Below are 20,225 nucleotides of genomic sequence, written 5' to 3' on the forward strand. Positions count from 1 at the left end.
AGACTTCAGCAGGACCTGGCTTCACCACAATGGCAGAAGGTATTTACTGTGAAAATAATATGCATGTAATTTGAGTCTTTCCTGTCATGTGCTTAGAGATTTTCCTATCTTCAGTGTACCATGCAGAAAGAGAATGGTCCCCAAAATAACTGTTAGGAAGCAAAAATAAATGAGAAAGAGCTCCTCTTCATGGCAGTTGGTAAGCTCATCTATCCCCTGTGATACCTGCTTGGCTAAACAGCTGCTGTGACTCCATAATTACAAATAGGTGTTCTAGTCTCTGTTCTAACTATTTAGAGGCAGACTTTGAGCTGAAATCAAGGTGAATCATCAAACCATCTGTAAAATACAAGCCAAGTTGACGATCTCATGGTGTTGCAGTGATGACAGAGTATTCTCTATTCAGAAAGATTATTGTGCCAGAGGTACATAAATAGCTGCAGTAATAAAAATAACAGTAGTTACACTGGAGCATGACTTAATTACAAATTTGCATGCTACTAGTGCTAGGCAACTGAAACTGTCAGTACTTTGAAGTATCTTTTGATGAACTTTCTGCTTTCATGACATGTCACAGGTAAGGACATGAAACTGAGGTACAACTCCTTTTTTTTATAATGTTCTGTCATTATTATCCATGTGATTTGACCACATCACTGGGTTTAGATAAAGCGTTTATCTTGTTAGAAAAATAGTCAGCTTGAATGTTTAGATTTTAATTTTAAAAATGGCAGTGGAAACTAAGCTTATGAAAGTATTGTTTAAACATTTATCTTGAAATAGCGTATTTATGATACTGGTATTATTACAACTTACAGCACTAATCAGAAAAGACTATAACTGATTTTAACTGGTACAAAAATAAAGGTATGGATTTGTCTATTCAGTGACATCCAAGATCATGGACTAATGTAGTACTTTGCAGCTGGGGCCAAACTTGAGTGCTGCACAGGGAATTAAAAGTAGAATGAGAGATTTTGAATCCCAACACCTTGAGCAGTGTTAAATAAAAAGAAGAATCGACTGTGAAGTATGCTGTCCTCTTTCTAATAACCTGTATGTGCTAGCCTCTCAAACTGTAAGTAAAAAACAGAGGGGAAAAAAATACTATTTTGAGCTTCAGTTGATAAAAAGAAGAGCCTGGGGCAATGACAGGAAAAGCAAACCTCTGTAGCTCTCCTGTCTCCTCTTTTTGTTTGGGTTCCTCCCAGGAAACATCCCTGCAGTGGTGGAGGAGGGCAGCTCCGCGCGGCATCAGCACAGCCCACCACACACCTCCCTCCCTAGGATGGGCCCACAATGGCGCCCCCCCCGGCCACGGCCAGCAGCAGTGGGGGAGATGGACAGGTTGCACCGCTTCTTCCGCCTCCGGCACCAATCCGCTTCCTGACGTCACTTCCTCTGTCTCCGCCGAAGAGGGAAGATGGCTGCCGGCGAAGCGACAGGAGCAGCCAATGGGGTGGAGGGGAAAGGTTCTGGGGGCGGGGCCAGAAGGGGGCGGGGCGGGGCGCACGCGGCAGCCGGCTGTGTGGAGCGGGGCGGAGCGTCTGGGGTGGAGGAGTGTAGAGGGATCGGTCCGCGTTGCGGGACTTTTGAGGTTGGGGTGGGGCAGGGTAGTATTTGTTGTGAGGAGGCCGAGGGGAGTGTGCTTACGAGGGGGATCGTGCTGTCGGGAGCTGGGTGGGGCGGGGGCCTTTGTTGGGTGTGGGAGACGCTGGTTCCTGTGGGTTTGGTACGGTTTGGGCAGGGAGGGATAGGGGTTGCTGCGGCGGGTGGTTTGGCGTGGGAGAGCAAGCGCCCAGAGGTGTCCCTGTGCACAGGGCTGGACGTCTCTTGGCGTACGTCGTGCCCTGTGCGGTGGGGAGGGGAAAAGGGGGTTCCTGGAGTTTCGCTACCTCACCGGTGTTTTTTCTCTTTCCATTAGGCTAAACTGTGGCGTCTTGTGCTTGCCTGGTTGTGATGCTGTCTGTGTTGCTGATAAAGCTTGAATAAAAGCGCTCAACTTACACTGTGAGTTTATCCTGTTACTCAGTGATGCCTGGAGGCTTAAAAACAGTAACACTGCTCTCAAAGCACGCTGGACAGGGGGCAGAGCAGGTGGAGGGTTGGCACTGGCCTCATCATCCTTCGTAGCTTTGCTGCTGTGTCTGGGAGAGAATCGAGGATTGAGCCTGCCATGAGAATTGGGTCAGTGTATTGATAATTCGGGTAGGCACATATGATGAGACTTGTGACTGGCCACTTACCGGCTGCCAGGGTTAAAGTTAGAACCTGTATTGGTAAATAATATATGTTTAGTAAGCAGTTATGATGGTAAGTACCAGCGTAGGTGTTGTGAAGATGGGGATCTTTTTTAATAATAGTAAGAGTTTTAAAACAAAACTAGTTTTAAACAAAACTAGTTTTAACAAAAATATTGGTTTTTTAAACAAAAACAGTTTTAACAAGAATAGTTTAACTAGTTTAAACAAAATTAGTTTTAAAACAAAAATAGTTTTAAAATAAAACCAGAAAATCTGGAAAAGGTCAGAACGAGAAATAAAAGGTTTGATTTGGGTTTTTTGTTTTGTTGTTTTATTCTGCTGGGAAAAACTGAAAAGAAACTTTTTTATGTTTTTGGGCCAAACCCCAGGGGAACTCCTGCTAAAGCTATAATACATATATCCTTAAATGACATAAGCAGTACGTATTTCAAAATATGTTATGCTGGAGAATTAACTTTTTCCTACAAGATAGAGCGAGTGGAATTGTCAGTGCTGTGTTATGTTGCTTACTCACACTGGTTACAGTTCTACAATAATTGTAAATAGTTACAATAATTGCAAATCCATTTTCCCTAGAAACGTGTTGCATATTTGGAAGAATGCAGAGACACAAGGTCTTTTGTTAGTATGCTGCTTTCTGGGTCTGTGAAAAGTTTGTTCTCAGAACTAAGCTACATTAATGCCTTTTATTTCCTAATATTTTAAACAGGTTCCTATTTGAGAGATATGGTCAGATTCTATGAAGTGTGTGTGCAGAACAGCTCCTATAAGATAACTGGTCATTGTCAGTAGAGTAACTGAAAAGGTTTCTGTTTGTGTGTATCCCAAGGATTGCTTTCTAGGTGCTAATTTTACATATTGCTTATTTAAAGTTTATGTGTTGTTTTCTTCTTGTTTAGAGTTTAAGACTATGGCAGCTATTTGCATTTTCCTCCAGGTGTGTTTTTATGGGGTCAAGGAACAGCCCTAAAGTAGGCCTAGGACTCCTCAGCAGCCTCTTCTTATATAGAGTGATGTGGGGCCTGGCTGTTTCTTGTGTGTCTTCAGACTTCTTGGAAACATTTTTCTAATTTTTTTTGCCGGTTCTGCTGTACATGGGCTGATTGATGATGTGCAGGTAGATTTTTAAATGGGCTAGGTACGATTTTTTAAAATTGTTCTTTCTTTCACTGTATCAGTCTTGGGGACAAGAGTCTTTTGCTGGGCAGCCCTAGGATCTGCTCTGTACCTGACTGTAGGAGGACTCCTGTAAAAACACATTGTTGTTATGTACTGGCAGCACTTCCCTGCTGGGTTCTACAGCTTTGACATGCTTTTACTGTAACTATACAAATAATGTGATTTCTGAGCTCTTCTGGGGGAAGGGAAACAAAACAAAGCAGAAGGAAATCAGCACTATCATATAGATGAGCCGTGTTGTTGTAAAGTCACCTGTGTGGACTTCAGGGCTTGGCTTTAATTGGTGAGTGAAAAGATTTCTATGTGGGTTCTCTTCTCCTGTGTGATGATAAGTCTGATAGTGGGTTTCACACCAGACATGAAAAAAGTGTTGAGATTTGGCAAGGCCAGGTTTTGGAGATGAGTGTGACTTGCAAGGAATTTAGGAGCAAGATGGACAATGGAGGACATAGGCAGGAAAAGAGTGAGTTGTCTATAGTTGTGTGGGGTTAAGAAAGTTCTCTTAAAACGTGCCTTTGCCCTCTTCAGACATTAGCCTGACCCACTGTCCAGTTCTCCCTTAGCTCTTAACATTCTCATGTTCTCATACCGTCTCTTTTCCTTTAAGAGAAGACTTACATAAATTCTTGCTGGTGCATTTTCCTCTCTTATTTCCTCCTGACACCTTTTCCTTCCCCTTTTCTTCTCCTCCAAGCTGCCCTCAGACTGTTCTCTCACTCCAGCTTACAGCTGTTGAAGCCCTGGGGAACAACAGTTCCACTGCAGCACTTTGTACCTACAAACCAAGTGGAGCTGTGCTGGTTCAGATCTGGCAGAAGCATGTTTTGTTAGTTTGTTGGGCTGGTACTGCCAGCATGTAGAGATGGGATGTGCTCAGTGCAGTCTGTAAAGAAGCATTTAATTTACGGCTGATTAGTTAAATGCATGTGGAGGAACTTGGTGGTGGTCAGACTGACCAGAGTGTTATATTAGCTTCTTGAGAACAGACATCCAGGCTCTTTCCTAGGGGCCTACAAGAAATCTAGAAAGGGACATTTTACAACGGCATGTAGGAATAGGACAAGGGGAAATGGCTTTAACTTGAAAGAGCATAGACTTAGATGAGATACTGGGAAAAAGTTCTTTGCTGTGAGGGTGGTGAGGCATTGGCACAGATTGCCCAGAGAAGCTGTGGCTGTGTTCAAGGCCAGGTTGGACGGGGCTTGGAGCAACCTGGTCTAGTGGAAGATGTACTTGCGTGTGGCAGAGAGTTGGAACTAGGTGAACTTTAAGGTCCCTTTCAACCCAAGCTGCCTTCAGATTAAGTCATAGAAATGTTGCCTTCAGATTAAACTTTGGTAGTTTGGATGAGTTGTTTCTATGATGTATTTTTGCCTTTGCAGATACTTTGATGCAAGTTTCACCTAAATATTTGAGAACAAAGCAGGAGATGGGGATGGACAGCTCACTGGGAGAAGAAATTAAAGCCAATCTAAGGCACTGAAAAAATTATGCTCAAGTTGCAGAACAAATAGTGGATAATTTCCTTAGGCTGTTCTGAAGGTCTCAGCACAGAATGTGTTTTCTGCCCTGTTTCTAGGCCTTACAGGATACTTGAGTGTTTTCAACAATCCAGACATTTTGTAAGCAGTGGCAGGAGGTGCAGCTTTGCATTGGAACGAGTTCACATTAATATTTTCTTAAAAACTGTTCAGTCTGATATGTTTTTATTCTGTTCATTATGTAAGGTCCAGGAGGACTATTGCATTATCTAGTCTGAGCTCCTTTGCAAGATAAACCATCTGTACTGTTGCTTATACCCTTTACAGACTTTACATAAATTTATCTCCCCTTTCAGATTAATCCAAAGGTACTTCTTACAGATTGTTATACTTAGGTTGTTGTTATTATTTTTTAATTGCCTTAATTGTATTGCTGAAAATATTTTCAGGTGACCTTAATGTTTACTTTCAGACTGAAAGTTGCAACAGAGAGGAACTTAAGTATTTTATAACCTCTTAGTCGCTGTTGTTTTACTCTTTGAGACTTGTTTTATCTAAGACCTCACTGTGGCTTTATAAGGGCGCTTGCTGTCTTTCTCTAATTCTGTAGTTTCATACCTAAATGAAAGTTGAATGAAAAATCAAACCTAAAGGGTTCTGGAAGTCCTTTGTTTAATATAGCAGCTGAATCTTATCTGTGAAAAATCAGGTGTATTAAACTACTCATAGTTCTTATGCTGGATTAAACTAATTAATTTTAAAAAATCAGCTTTTAAAGTAAAATAACTTTTATTTTCTGTGTTATTAATCATCTTTCTTGCAAGTTTTTTTTTCTTCAGCAGAATCTTCCTCTTTTTTCCTTGCTTTTTTTAGTTGATGAGGCACTTTTCACTTACAACTCTCTACAGCCAGCCATGACTCCTGTGATCTTTCTTTTTTTCCCTGTGCTTATTATTTCAAGGCAAAACCATTGCTCAGCTTCTTGTTAAAAAGATGCAAAAGTGCTGTACAATTGGTAAGCAGTTACGTTGGTGACAAGATAACCTGGCATTTAACTAAAATTGGCAAACTGCTTGCTAGATGGAGCTATTTGCTGCAGGACCTGGACTAGGAAGCTTCAGATATTGGTCACTCCTCAATAATCTTTTTGTAATAAGCATTCTCAGTGTTTGTTGCCATGGGAATGACTGTAAGAGCTGGAATTATTATTTTCCCTTTGTGGAATCAGAAGGAACAAGCAGATGGCTTCAAAAGCAAGAATTCTTGTTTAGAAACATACAGCTCTTACTAGCAAACTTGACTTACTCAGGTTTTGTGTATGGTTCATGGAGGATTTTTTTGAGGTAAGTGAAGTTGATTTTAATTCACTCAATATCTGTCAATGTATTTAAGGAGCTACATGGCCTGGTTTTGAAAGGAGGAAAAACATGTAAGGAAAAATTAATTCTAGTGGTTTAATGTCTTGAGTAGCTACTACCATGAATGTGTATTGGATGTTCTTGGTTGAGGAATGTTCACAGCAGCCAGACATGAGGTGTAACAGAGTGAGAGAGGAAGGGTTTTTTAATTGTTGGATTTGGTTTGGTGTCATCTCCCCTCTTGCCACTTCTCTGGGAAAATTTAGTGATGGGCATTTCTGGACCTTATGCTTCCTGGGTGCTTCAAGAGCAAACACCAGCACATCAGTCAGTTGTTCCTGTGTGCTTCTGTGTGCATTGCATGGAAAAGCGAGAGTAACATCTTGCATCCTCATGAAGTGTAAAAGATCAAAAGCTCTGAATTGAATTCACAAAAATGAGACTTTAAAGAAGTGTGTGTAACTTTTTTTTGTGTCTCTGACATCACAAGAAAAAGTTGCAATGTAGTTAAATTTGGGTTTGTTTTTTTATTTTCCAGGTTTTGGTGCTAGACAGTTCTAAGTAAAGGCTGTGATCTGTGATTAATAGTCGGATTTGAGGAACTGAGGATTTTCAAAGGAAATAAAAAATGCTGGTACCTTTAACAACATTCTTTACAGTACTTCACGCTGATTTCCTGTGCCTTGCACTGTAAATGAAGTTTTTCCTTCCTTGAATGTCACTCTGTTAAGGAGACAGTTAGCTTATGAGAACCGATAAAAATTAGCGGACGAATATATAGATGAAATAAAAAGAGTAAGTTCTCTCTCTTTGAATTGTGAGGTCTAGATCTGAGACTGCAGCTCCTGGAGTGAGAGAGCTCTTCGGGAGCGGTGGTCATTAGTGCCATCAAGTGGGCTGGGTGCGCAATGACAGCCGCTGTCAGTCAGGCACCCACCTCACCTCCTGCTCTCCGAGAGACTGACGGTGCATGTGTCCTCTGCCACGCTGATGGCACGTTTGTGTTGCTCGGAGAGGTGCAGGCACTGCAGGAGTGACTTGAAATGTTGGACCAGATGATCCTTGAGGTCCCTTCCAACCTGATATTCCATGATAAATAGTTAAACTTGAAACAGAGGCATTGCATTTTGCACGCAACAGCCTTTGTAAAAAGGTGTAGCTGTTTGGAGGAGCACCATGCAAAACCTTCAGCTTCTATCCCCACAATCGCAGGGGCATGGAAAGGGGAAGCCACCGTAATCTGGAAGCTGCATCCTCTTTGTGCACGTACATAACCCCTTCTTACTACAGCCTTATGCTGCATCTGAAACTATGCAGTGAGCAAATGTTGTGTCTTGCTATTGTCTGTCTGATGATGTGGTGTCTTTCAGGAAGAAATGATGAGCCAGCTTATCTCATAGTTGCTTATTTTTCAGTCTGCCTTCCTATTTGTGTTCTTTGCTGTGCAAGGGCAGTTGTGGGTGCCAGGTTGACAAGGTTATAAAAGTAGATGAAGATAGTCAAGTTTTTTCCCCCCACTGTTGTAATTGGAAGCTGCTTTGAAAGATAAACTTAATAATTTCTGCTCTAAATTTTATTTATGATCAGTTTATACTCTTAAACTGTTGTGCCAGTATTGTTCTTGAGTGGCTCCCCTCCCTCCTCAGCATTTATGCCTTTGATGTTTTGAAGATAGCAATCATATCCCCTCTCAGTCTCTGTCTTTACCAAGCTATACAAGGCAAAGAATCCCAGCTACTTCTTGTAAAATAAACAGTCCATTACCTGGATCATCTAACCCATCCTCCTCTGCACTTGATTATGGTTTACTTGTCAAGAGGTTGGCTTCAGCAAAGAGCCCTGTTGGCAACCTGCTATGACCCTGCAAAATACAGATTGACTAAAGCATTGAGAACCATCATGGCTTGAGATCAGGGTTATTAAAATGCATAAAGCTCTTGACTTTGTTTTTGACCCTTGCCTTGTTTTGGGCAATGCCATCTGCTGAAGAGATTGCAGAAGTCTTTGTGGATCTCAGAAAAACAAATTCCCCACCTGTGTCTTAGGGGTTTGTGGGTACTAATGAAAGCATATAGTTTTTGTTGTCCTTTGCCAGCAGGGGCTGGCTTTGTTGCTGCATACAGTAGTGGTAGAGTATCAATATCTACACGCTTGCTCTTTTGTCCTTCCCTTTTGTGAGTCTGTTTCTTACAACTGTGTCCTAGTTCTCATTGTGAAAAACCAGTTGAACGTGAACTTCCAGTGCAGTGTGGTGGAAAATCACCGTGCACTTGGATGTTACAGAAAGGGAAAAATGATTTTTTTTTAAAATCTGTGCATGGCATTGGTGAAGCTGTCTGTGTATGGCTCAAGTGTAAACACTGCCTAAAGGCTCCTGAAAACAAAGAGCTGAAGAGAGTGCCTTGCATGGGTACACTGTGCACATACATGATGCCTTGGCACCTTTTGTGGAGACTGAAAAGTATGTTCTTTTGAGCAGTATAGAGTCAACATAGCTCTAAACTCCTTTATTTCAGCCTCTCCCATGCTGCTGTTTTTACTTAGATGACATATTTTCCTTTTGTTGCCTCCAAAGTATTGGAAATTGAGCTTAGGACATGATAAGGATTCAGCAGAGCCTCCAACTGTCAGGCTGTGCACAAAGAACATGTTTTGGAAATTGATAGTCTGTTAGCTGTCATAGGCACACAAGGATCTCTAGCTTCTCCTGTTGCTTTGATACTGGAGAGGGTCTGACAAATTACCCTGATGTGGTGATGTTCTGGATTGGCTAAATATATATATATACACACACATATATATGTGTAACCACAAGCACAGGAGAAGATATAGAACTAATCAGTCTCCCAGTTACATACAGGCAGCAACTGCTGAAATCAAAAAATCAAACAGGGTACAACATATATAGAACGGATATTGTAGGATGTGACTGGCAAAGATACCTTAGTGATGTGCATGTTCCTGGGGAAGCAAATGAGGAAATTGAGGAGAATCTGTTTCCTCTGCTTAGGCTTGGCGAATGTTTGTACTGTGCAATACATCTGGAACTGCAGAGAATGGCTTAAGCAGTAGTGCTGTAGTAGTGTTAACAGTTGCCAAGCAGACAAATATTGTGCTTGAAAAATCCTGGTGCCGCACATGTATAAGAATATCTTCTTATCAGATCACCAGCACCATCCCTAGTGAAGATGAGAACTGCAGGAGCTAATTTAAGCTTGGGTTTTTAAGAAAAGAGTCTTGAAAACATAATAGTCTTATGTTTTGAAGAATGAGCTCTGGTAACAAAATGTACTTAAGCTAAATTACTGTTGTGAAAGAATTGCTAAAGTATTCTGGTAAACAAAACATTCTATCTCATTATAGGTATTTTGGCACCAGTGTGTGGTAGTAGGAGCTATTTTTCCTGCTGTAGATGGATTTCTTTATATCCTTTTATTATGGTTGCTGCTAAATTTAGGCTGAAATTTCCCAGGCTTCCTGTGGTGTAGAAACAAATTCTTTGGAAGAATTTCAACAAAACTTATTGACATTTGGGAAGAATCTTCTTAGTTATTTCCAGTTAGTTTAATATGAGTATGTTGGTACCAAGAAGCAGTGTCTACATTGGAGGAAATATTACAGTCACTATATTATTCATGCAGCTGCATAAGTAGTTTTTTCCTTTCACCTTTCTCTGTAGGGTGGATTACTGGGGTTGCCCATTCAGTGGTGGTTTTGTTCATCATAAAATGGCTCTGAAACTCATTGCTCTTGGATTCTTTTTTTGTGATCCCAAACTTGAAATGACATCAAAGCACTTTTTGATTGTGGAATTTGCAAGCGCATTGCAGTGCTACCCAGACTTCTGCATTTTATCTTATAATGTAGATGTTCAGAGCAAGGCTTTTACTTTCAGAAGTCTGTGGCTGACTGTACTTACTAGTGTTTGTGTACACAAGTATTACCAGTTAGGCATACATTGTCTTTGTTTCAGTGATTGAATGAACACTGCATCTTACTGGGAATTACTCAGTAAGCTGTTCTGCCAGAATAAGGACTAATAGGTGTTCGCAGGCCAGGCTCTTGTTCAAGTGGACTCGGATTAATAGCTTAATTTCTCTTTTCTTTATCTGTGAGGTGGCCATGTTGGTGCATAGCTGTAGTGCCAAGTCAAACAACAAGCTGTTTGACCTTTTAACAACAGAAAATGCTGTTAGTGTGGAGACGTATGAGAAATAGTTCTGAGAAAGGTCTGGACCTTGTCTTAGCTGCTATATTGTGGAAATGTGAATGGAGACAAACTTATTACTACATGCAGTATAGCATTGTACCCTGTACATTTGCTTTCTAGCAGTTGCTGCCTGTATGTAATTAGGAGACTGATTAGTTCTCTGTCTTGTCTCCTGTGTTTGTGGTTACAAAAAAGTAATGTCAATTTAGTGTCTATGGTGGGAGGTGCTCACAAGAGAAGGGAAGTGACTTTTCTGTGGTCACTGTGGTCTGATGAGATAAGCACAAATGCAGAAGCTGAGACTTGGATTCTTTCCATGTTTTGCAGTGGGTTGGCTGAATAGCCATGGTTACATTACAGGCATGCACCAGGACAACAGAGGTGCTCCCGTGTCCTGAAGCTGTGAGTTACCTAGCATCTGCTGGAGTTGGGAGCATTGATGTTTGCACAGCACTTGAACAGTGAAGTCTTCCGGAGTGGCTGGGTGTGCACATCATGCACCTTCCGTTGCTCGTGGGGGTGTTAGTCAATATCCTGGGTCCCTTCACAGGAGGAGGTGGCTGCTGAAGAAAGAGGCTGTGTCGTAGAGTTGGCCATGCCTTCCCTGGAAGATGCTTACCCTTGTTTTAAAGGGTGATCTGTATGCTTCATCCCTATATGTTGTTTAATGTGCTGGGCTGGAGTAAAGATTAGACGCTGTCTGTGCCTGGGAGGAGAGCGGAGAAGGGGAAGCAGTAGGCACAAACCTTATATTTGACCCTCATCTCGGAGACTTGCTCCAGTGCAAAAGCCAAGGCCCAGTGCTAGGCCAGTTTTCCTGGCAGCTCCTGTCTGTTTTCTAGACTCTACCTGAGGATGCAGTTTGTTGTTTACCTGTTCAGAGGCTGTGAGTGTGCAATTTAGACATAGCTGAGCTTTTGCAGAGGGTTTTTAAATACAGTATCCTTTACAAAAATAAAGGAGAATATATAGAATGTAGAAGAAAATGTCCTGATTACAGTATCTCTTTCTGTAATTGAACCTTTGCTTGGGACTCTTTCAGATCTGCCTTTATAAAATAGGATTGCTTCTGCTGCAGCTTCTGTCAGCTTGATCTGAGATTTGCCATAAGAGTAAAATGGAGCATCTCTTATCCTCTTACTACTTTGCAGTCGCCTTTATTGGATGACCACCTCGTCAACACCTGGATGCAGTAACATCCTCTGCCTGGTGAGGGCACTAGTAGGAAACTTCCCGCGCAAGGCGGATCTCAGTTGGATCCAGCTGCTCCTGTCATCAGCGTGACAGAACTGACTGCTACTCCTCTGTTAGGAGGTCTGTGTCATTAGAATGGAATTGGATGAAAAGAGAAGATTGAAAAATGAAAATTCTCAAAAGTGCTTGAAATAATGATGGAATAATGCTTCTTAGGGTATTTAGAAACCATGTTTCATGTTAGGGTCTCCTAAATTGCTCAAGTAGAAGGTAGTTTAGCTATCTAAGCATCAGATTTTAATAATTTTGGCTTAAATTCGATGCCAAAATTTGTAACTTGAGCATTTTTATATCTTTGGATGGTGTTTTCTGGCTTATTTGAGTTTTTAAATTGTACATTGGTTTGTGTAAGGTGGCTTGTCCTCTGAGTCCTTTGCAGCTCTTTACCATCTCTTTGGTTCATGAATTTATACCAGTGGGCTTTCAGTTACTCAAGCTTGAACATTAATTTGTGGCAACTTGGACCTGAAGTCATGACTACATTTTCTGAATCTTGCCTACCTCCACAGTGTGGAGTAGAAAGTAGAAGGGTCTTTCTACTTGAAATGCAAAATCTTACACCAAAACCCAATGTTTAAAATTTTCTTTTGATTAACATATTTAGTGTGTGGCTTTTATGATTTATGCATTTAAAACTGCACTTGGTCAAATCCAAAAGTTGTTTTTGTGTTCTCTCTCCATGGATGTCTGGTATAATATTCAAAAAGAGGTTTTGTTTCTGTATTGACATGAACACCTGCTTATGCCCCAAAAATGAGCACACAGAAGTTGTAATTTCTTTTTGTTTTTTTTTAATTGTTGACCCCCAAAGCACTGGGCACCTGTGAATTTCCAACTTTGCTCTCTCCTAGCTCTGACTCTTTATTTTTTTCCCTCTAAACCAGTACTATTGTTTAGAGCCATTTACTGGGTTCTCTCTCCACCCTTAGAGCACTTCTCTCCATTGCTGAACAGGATTGTAACCCCAAGGTCCATGCTGGTGTTAGGGTAGGAATTGATTTCATGGAAGGCAGACAGTTTGATAGACCTGTTTTTTCTGCTCTTCCCGTAGACTTTGTGGCAGTGTTTTGTCTTGTTCCTCCTTTCTTGATACAATATTTTTCTCTCTTCTGCAAATGCAAAATCAGGTGGAGTTTTTTTTTCCTGTTGTGCATTACACTTGGAAACTAGATATAACTTGATTTGAAGGGATGAAATAGTTCTGTTGGCAGTTTACATCTTGTCAATGCACCTCAGTGTAGCCTCTCACACATCTTATTCTATTCCTGTTAGACAGACTAAGTGCTATTCTTTTTGCTTTAAAATGGTTTTGTGTGAATACAGGAAAAAACACCTTATCTCTCTGTCTTGGTAAAAGACAAAATCAGCTATAGGAGTTTGTATCCTGCAGAAATTCCACATGCCTGATGAGTGTTCTGTGCTTCCCCTCAGTGCTTAGATCATTTGGCTGATCCGTCTTCTGTTGGGAAGTGGTGCCAGTGAGGAGAGGTCTCTATGGGCGTTTTGCATGAGTGAAGTGCAGCGTACTAATGCGTTCTCCTCAGCCAACCTCGCACTTTGCATGTTTGTCTTAAAATGCAAACCACATGTAATGTTGCATGCAGGAATGGCTTTCCACTGCCCAGAGCTCCAGGTTTGTTCTTGAACTTTTAATAATAGTGAAAATGAAGGGAGGGTCTGTTTGTATTGTTTATAGTAGGAAAGAACAGTGCAAGATTTCATCTGCTGCTGTTCAAATCCCTTGCTATTTTTGGTATTTGACCTCTGCAGAGAAGATTGCCAAAACTACAGGTTGTTTTCATTTTTATTAGTGTTTCTACCCTCCTACTCGTAAGTTACTCTTATGTTACTGATTAAATCTTTGAGAAAGTTCCATTTCTTCCACATTTTCAGTGGTATTTTTCAGAGAGGTAATTTTGTGTTTCTGTATGTTGTTTAGCTGACATTCCCTTTTGGAAATGAGAGCCATGCAATCTGGCAGTATATTGTGTACACCAGTAACACGAGAAGGAAAATAACTTACAAATTGCTCATTTTTTTAAAACCTCTGGATTGAAGAGGACTCATGAGTCTGTTGGCTTGAGTTGATACTGCAGCATTTAGAACACTGCACAAAGAGCACAGTGCTATATGCTGGGACAACATGGAGTGTTGAGTTTGTGCAGATGAGTGCTTACCTCTCATTTCTCTGTCATTGAAAAGGGTGGCTTTCGGCACCCCTGCCTGTTTGCTTCTAGTCTTGCTGTGTGGTTGTTTCCACACTCAACTAGTGAGAAATTGTAACAAAGCATCCGAAAATCCCATCGTGCCTCTTTGGCATCTCTTCTACTTCATGCCTTCTACTCTGAAAAATCAAGCTTCTTTCTTTTTAAAAGGACCCTTGGGGGTCAAAATATTTTAGGTTATTTTAGACTACTGTATTCATACTGAGTTCCCAAGATGTAATGAGTTTTGAATGTCCTTCAAGAAGCTTGTTGCTCCTGGTAGTTGTGATATCAAGGAGATGTGCCAGGGGTTGCATGTCACTGAAGTTAGTTCATAGAAAAGATCACATGAATGTAGCTCCAGAGGACTAGATACAGTAACACAGAAGTTTCTGGGTTAATTTGTAAAAGGTGGCTTTGCCTTGCTCAGGGGGTGCAGATGTGAATGCAGATGAGATGCAGCTGTTACATACAAGGAATGGTGATCTTTGAGGATGGGACTGCACTCCTATTTCAAACACAAGTCACTGGCCATAGCCAGACACCTTCAGCCAGATATATATGTGCCATCCCAGTGGTAGTGTCTTCTTAGCACCTTATCACCTGGGTTTATGTCTGTGTTGAGACTAGATTAAGACCGCAGGCCGCTGTGAGCTGGAATAAGAGAAAGTACCTGAATTTAATCAACTACCTCACATTCTGAGCAAAGGAGGTAACTTGGGGAAAGAAAAGGTTTTTGGCCAGTGCTCTCTACGATCTCTTCTGAGACTAGAACAGTTCAAGAGCAAGCTGTCTGCCCTCCAGAGTCTTTAGGTCAGCCAGTTTGTCATGTTAACATGAGCAGTTTTCCTTATTGATCATTGCAACTGGCTGTTGTGCTATATCCTGAATATGTCAGGTTTCAAAGGGTTCTTTGTGGCAGAAACAAAACAGTTGTGTTGTTGAAGTTAAGGAGTGCTCAACTAAAAAAGCTTCACTTCTGTGGTGCAGAGCACTATGTGCTTTGTAAGTGGCTGTGGTCCAATGCTTAGTTATCTTCTATTGTGTTTAGAAGACCATTGTTTCCTATTTGTCTCATAAATTTAACACAGATCCTATTCCTGCCATTTAAATTTTCCCATCAAAATACAACAGTGACTTCCCCTCCTGAAAAGGAAGGGCTGGCAGCTACACCCTGAAGTTTGAGCATGAATTGTTTATATGACCTTCAATCATAATTTCATAGGAGTCTGAAGACTTTCTTACTAGGGCAGACATTTTACTGAGTTTTTAGCAAAAACCTGGCTGCCATCAAATGCAATTTTAAGGCTTCTTAGTTGTTGCAGTGGAATTGAATTGAAAACTGTACCCTCCAGCTTCCTGATGGTATAAATTGCACATCTATCTGGAAACATGAACAGCATTTTCTGGTGTTTCAGAATAGCTGTACTGATGTCATTCAGGGGTGAAAGCATAAGAGCTATCTAGGGCTAATTTTATTTCCCAGAAAATATTATTAAATCTGAATGAACATGCTTTTGCAGGCTCTGGCTTTTTACAACTTCTGGGTACTTGTAGGGTTCCCTCCCTTCCTCTCCCCAGCAGTAAAAGCTCCGACATGAGTGTTGCAGAAACAGCTTATTGAATAATATTCTCTATCAAAGTCAGTAATATTTAAACAACTGCAGCTTGCTTTCCAAATGGATGACATTTGTCAGGAACATGTCTGTTTGAGTTTACTTGGGCTTTTGAGCATAAGAAGTCTGAATATTTAGAGCTTGAAATTCAGGTCAGTCTGGAAAAGTACATTTTTCTTACAAAAAGTTTGCAGAGACAACCCATTTTTTTTAGTAACTGTAGCACTACAGGATAGCTGGTTTATGAAGACTTCTTTCTCCACCTTCCAGCACATGCTTTTAGATATTATTTAAATTGAAGCTTCCGTTGCAATTCTTCAGTAAATTGGATTAAGTAGAAGTTGTCTTATAGATATTAAAATATTTTATTTCTTAAATTTAAATTACTATTTTGCAAGGGAGTTCAATAGTTTTGTGCTTAAGCAGTGAGGCACAAGGTCTTTCAGAACAGTTTGCTTTATGTAATAGTTCTAGTAAAAGCTTGTTCCATTTGAGGACATACCCAGAAAAGCAAGTAAGGAGCAAGCTCTGTGGGTAGGGTTCTGCGCAGGCTAATGCCAGAAAACATGTTGAACTTCTCTTCAGAGGGGAAAGGAGTTTCCACAGGATGTCTGCGTTTTATGGCAGAAATTACTTGTAGATGTGCTCTGAAAAGTTGCCTTGATTTGAAGATTAACCTGAGGACCTCGTTGTCAGGATGTTACTGGAGAAAATAGCTTAGTGAGATTATGTGTGACTTGGGAATTGAGTGTGCCTACTTAAGCTGTTTTTAAGAATTTGCTCGTTTGTCACACGCTGTTGTGAATATTTATGTGTACCAAATGGGAGGAGGGAAAGCAAAACCCTGAAAGTACAAGCAGCACCTCAAAGAAAAAAACCAAACAGCAGAATGCAGTTTTGTCTGTACCAGTGGGAAGTCATGGGGTGTTGACCCCCTAGAACATGCTGTGGTTCCCTCGGTGTTCAGGGGGAGGGGGTTTAACACAAGAGAGTAATCTAATTGATCCTGTAATTTTAACAGGAGTCATTCACGTGGATGATTGTGCTTACTTAAGGTACTCCATTGCAGCTTCCTTTTCAAAATGGTGGTAGCTTGTGAACTCACTAAAACCATGTATTGTTTATGAATGCAAATACCTCTTTCAAATTTAAATTGTTCAGTATTTTTTTTGACTCTGAATTGCTGAAAGCCTTTACTGCAGTCGCAGAATTGAATTTGCCGTTGTGTTACAGGAGAGAACTCTCTCTTTTTTATTTTTTGGGTTTCTAGGAGGGTTCAATTGTGCCAGAGGAGAATTACCTCTGAAGGGGAGATTTTTATCAGTTGCACTAAGAGGCAGCATTATGTGGTTTTGTAGGAGGCTCAAAAACCATTTAGGTTCTTAGGAGAATTGATGAAAAAGGCAAAGGTGCTTAACTCCAGTGAATTCCACTGATGTCATGTAGCCTGTTGAGGTGGTCTGTGGTATGCTGACGGGTTCATGTGCGTCAGTGGGCACCTAGATACTTGTAAAATTGATCTCATCTGACCATTTCAGGCAGTAGTTGTATGTAATTTTGGTCTCATTGTCTGCCTACCCTTTGCACATCCCTCAGCAGAAAAGTTCTCACAAGAAGTCTCCTGCAGTTGTTTTGAAGCAGCTATTCGTGGGCTTTGCCTCTAGCAGCTTCTTAGAGCACGTCCTCAGGTCGTGGTGATGACTTCATTTTCTTTTCACTTGTGGAGAGCATCACTTTATGAAAAAAATAAAGCGAATTTAGCAAAGTGGCTTTCACAGGATTTGCAGACAGACTACTGGATCTTTCAGGGGGGGTTATGATGTAGTGCTTACAGTCACAAGAGGCTGAACTCCTTAACTTGAGGAGCCCTTTCCAGTTCTGTGTTTCTGTAAATGAAGTGGTAGTGTGTAGGACATTGGGATAATTACATTTTGACTTCACGCATCATTTCTGTGCAGGATGCTTTTTTAAACATTTTTAAAGTTAGTGTTATTTAAGAATGCTATAATTAAAACTCACCTTGGTTTGTATTTATCACAGGTTTCTGACAACATTAGGAACAGCATTTGAGATGACAGCAGTAGAGAAGATTGAGGAGCAGCTTGCTAGTCTAAGCATAGCAAAGCGTTCTACGCTACTTGAGGAGCCTGCTTACTTGCTGGATATAGACGTTTCCAAACCAGCTCAATCCAAAAGCAGTCGCTTTGTGGCAGTTTCATGTTCCAATAAGTCAATTAGGGTCTATAACAGGGAAACATTAAGCTTCCTGCGGGAGTACAGTAACCATCCTGGGATACTTAATGGAGTCCGATTTGCACACACATGTGACAGCGCAGTGTTTTCAGCGTGCAGTGATGGTACAGTGAAGTGTTGGGATATTCGTTTATCAACTCAGAAAGCTGTGCAGGTATTCCATGGCTATCCTTCCAATGTTCTCATCAGTTTTGATGTCAACTGCAGTGATACCATACTTTGTGCTGGAACAGAAAAAGTCGAAAAGGACACATTTCTGGTGTTTTGGGATGCAAGAGGCATTGCTAACTGCACCAGCACAAGTAAAGAACCCTTGGGAGTCTACTCTGAAAGTCACAATGATGATATCACTAAAATTTGCTTTCATCCTATCAAACCCAATTTGGTAGTTTCTGGGTCAACCGATGGGTTGGTTAATGTGTTTGACATTAACAAGGATAATGAAGATGATGCTTTGATATCAACTTGCAATTCAGATTCATCAGTAAGTTTTATTGGCTGGTCTGGGAAAGATTATAAACAGGTCTACTGTGTGACACATGATGAGGGATTTTGTTGGTGGGACATAGCTCAGCTAGATACTGAAGACCCAATAACACTATTGCATGTTGTGGATGTCAGAGACGCAGTCCATCCTGAAAACGACAGCTTACATTACCTGGTAGGTGGCTTGTACCACGAAAAGGCAGACAAACTCTTCCTTATTGGGGGAACGTCCAGAGGAAACATTCACCTCATGAGCTGCAGCACCGATGGCCTGAGTCTGGTGGGTACCCTTTGCAGAGGACACTCTGCTCCTGTTCGCTCTTTCTGCTGGAACCTGACAGATGAGTCTCTGCTGACGGGTGGAGAGGATGCGCAGCTGCTGCTATGGAAACCCGGCGCTGCTGAAAGGGCCCTCGCAAAGAAGGCGTCTATGAAGATTGCGTCTTCTGTGCAGAAGAGAGTGAGAGCTCACAAGAGCTGCCTCAAAAGCAGGAAAAGGTAACATCCTGAAAGGGGGGATCTCTGCTGTGTAGAGCTTTCCTGGTGTTTAATCTCTCAGGCAATCCTTGGCTGTTTGGAGGTGTTCTGAGGAAGGAACTGCGGTGCTTGAATTCTACCTGGGAATGATGTATTTCAGTCATTAGAAGTGACTTACGCCTTTTTATGGGTTTTGTTTGGTTTGTGTATTTGCATTTTTTTAAAGTTGCAAATATTAATCAGAAAGGAGTAAATGTTTGCTTTGGAATTATTGAAAAATATCTCTTATATTATATAAAAATGTTTCTGTGGTTGTTTCATGTCTCAGCCAACACTTTTAATGTGTAGTACAGACCTGTGGCTTGCATAATGTGTTACCTTTCCACTAAAATTCCCTGACATGTTTTAAATGCTTTTGTATTTCATACGGTATTTTGCTTTCTTTACAGAAACTTAATGAAATTGCTCAATATATTAAAAGATTTTATGTCACATCTTTATGTCTGAAGGAATTACTTCTTGGTAAAACAGGAAGTAAGTACTGTTTTGCACTGTTACGTCACTGGTTTATAACAGGCTCTTACAGAAGCAGTGGATACAGCCGTATTTTTCATAGCAAAGATATGAATGTATTCAACCAAAGAGGAACACAGGATTCCAAACACCTCATTTTTAAGTGTATGAGAACTGTTAAACTGGCATTATTTAGGGCATAATTCCTCCATGAAAATACCCAAGAACCTTGTAAGCAGCTTCATTCTCTCCTGGTAAGTACATCTCAGGGAGGCACACCTGAAAGATTGCGGCGATCTTCCATTGGTAAAAGAAGTAGATAGGTATAATTACACCAGTGGTGCTAAAGTCCCAAATCCTGCATTTGAAATAAGCCAGTACCACATGCTAAGAGGGGATATTAAAAACAAAAAATGAATTATGCCTTCTGAGGCTAGACAGAGTGCCAGCCAACATGAGGAGACTGTAACAAAACTTTTAGAGGTTAGTGCGTGTCCTTTAAGAAGTTTCTCTTTGCAGAGAGGTTTTATGCTTAGACATCTCCCCAGCACAACTCTGTTTTAGTATTCCATCAGATACCTATAACGTGATGCAAAAATTGCCTTGTACTTCCGAAAGGGGGGAGTCCTTATGCTTATTCTTCTTCCCTGCTAGACCGCAATCTCTGCGTGTGGCTCTGCACATGCAATTACCTTCATCCTTCTGAAGATCATTGCAGTCGCATGGTGGTTGGTAACTACACCATAATTAACACGTGTGGACTACAACTGAAGACAGCACAAGAGTGTTTCAGAGTTGCTATGGTATGGAATAGTTGGCAAAGGAGTTAAAAGGGGCTGGGTTTATTTTTTCGTCTGAGACTGGAGAGGTAATGCTTTCAAAACAAGCTTGAATGTCAGGTTTATAAGATTAGTCTGGAGTTCAGAAGGT

The 20,225-nt window shown here is 41.0% G+C and overlaps 1 protein-coding gene across 1 annotated transcript; it reads left to right on the forward strand.

Moving 5' to 3' along the window:
* The first annotated feature begins 1,501 nt into the window (after positions 1-1,501).
* WDR89 (WD repeat domain 89) lies at positions 1,502-19,265 on the forward strand. The gene is made up of 3 exons (XM_080617981.1): positions 1,502-1,597; positions 1,925-2,010; positions 17,607-19,265. The coding sequence occupies exon 3, from the start codon at positions 17,638-17,640 to the stop codon at positions 18,805-18,807; it is 1,170 nt and encodes a 389-aa protein (XP_080474107.1). The 5' UTR covers positions 1,502-1,597; positions 1,925-2,010; positions 17,607-17,637; the 3' UTR covers positions 18,808-19,265.
* The last annotated feature ends 960 nt before the right edge of the window (positions 19,266-20,225 follow it).

The sequence above is a fragment of the Psittacula echo genome (assembly GCF_963264785.1).
Source record: "Psittacula echo genome assembly, chromosome: 5".
NCBI lineage: Eukaryota > Metazoa > Chordata > Aves > Psittaciformes > Psittacidae > Psittacula > Psittacula echo.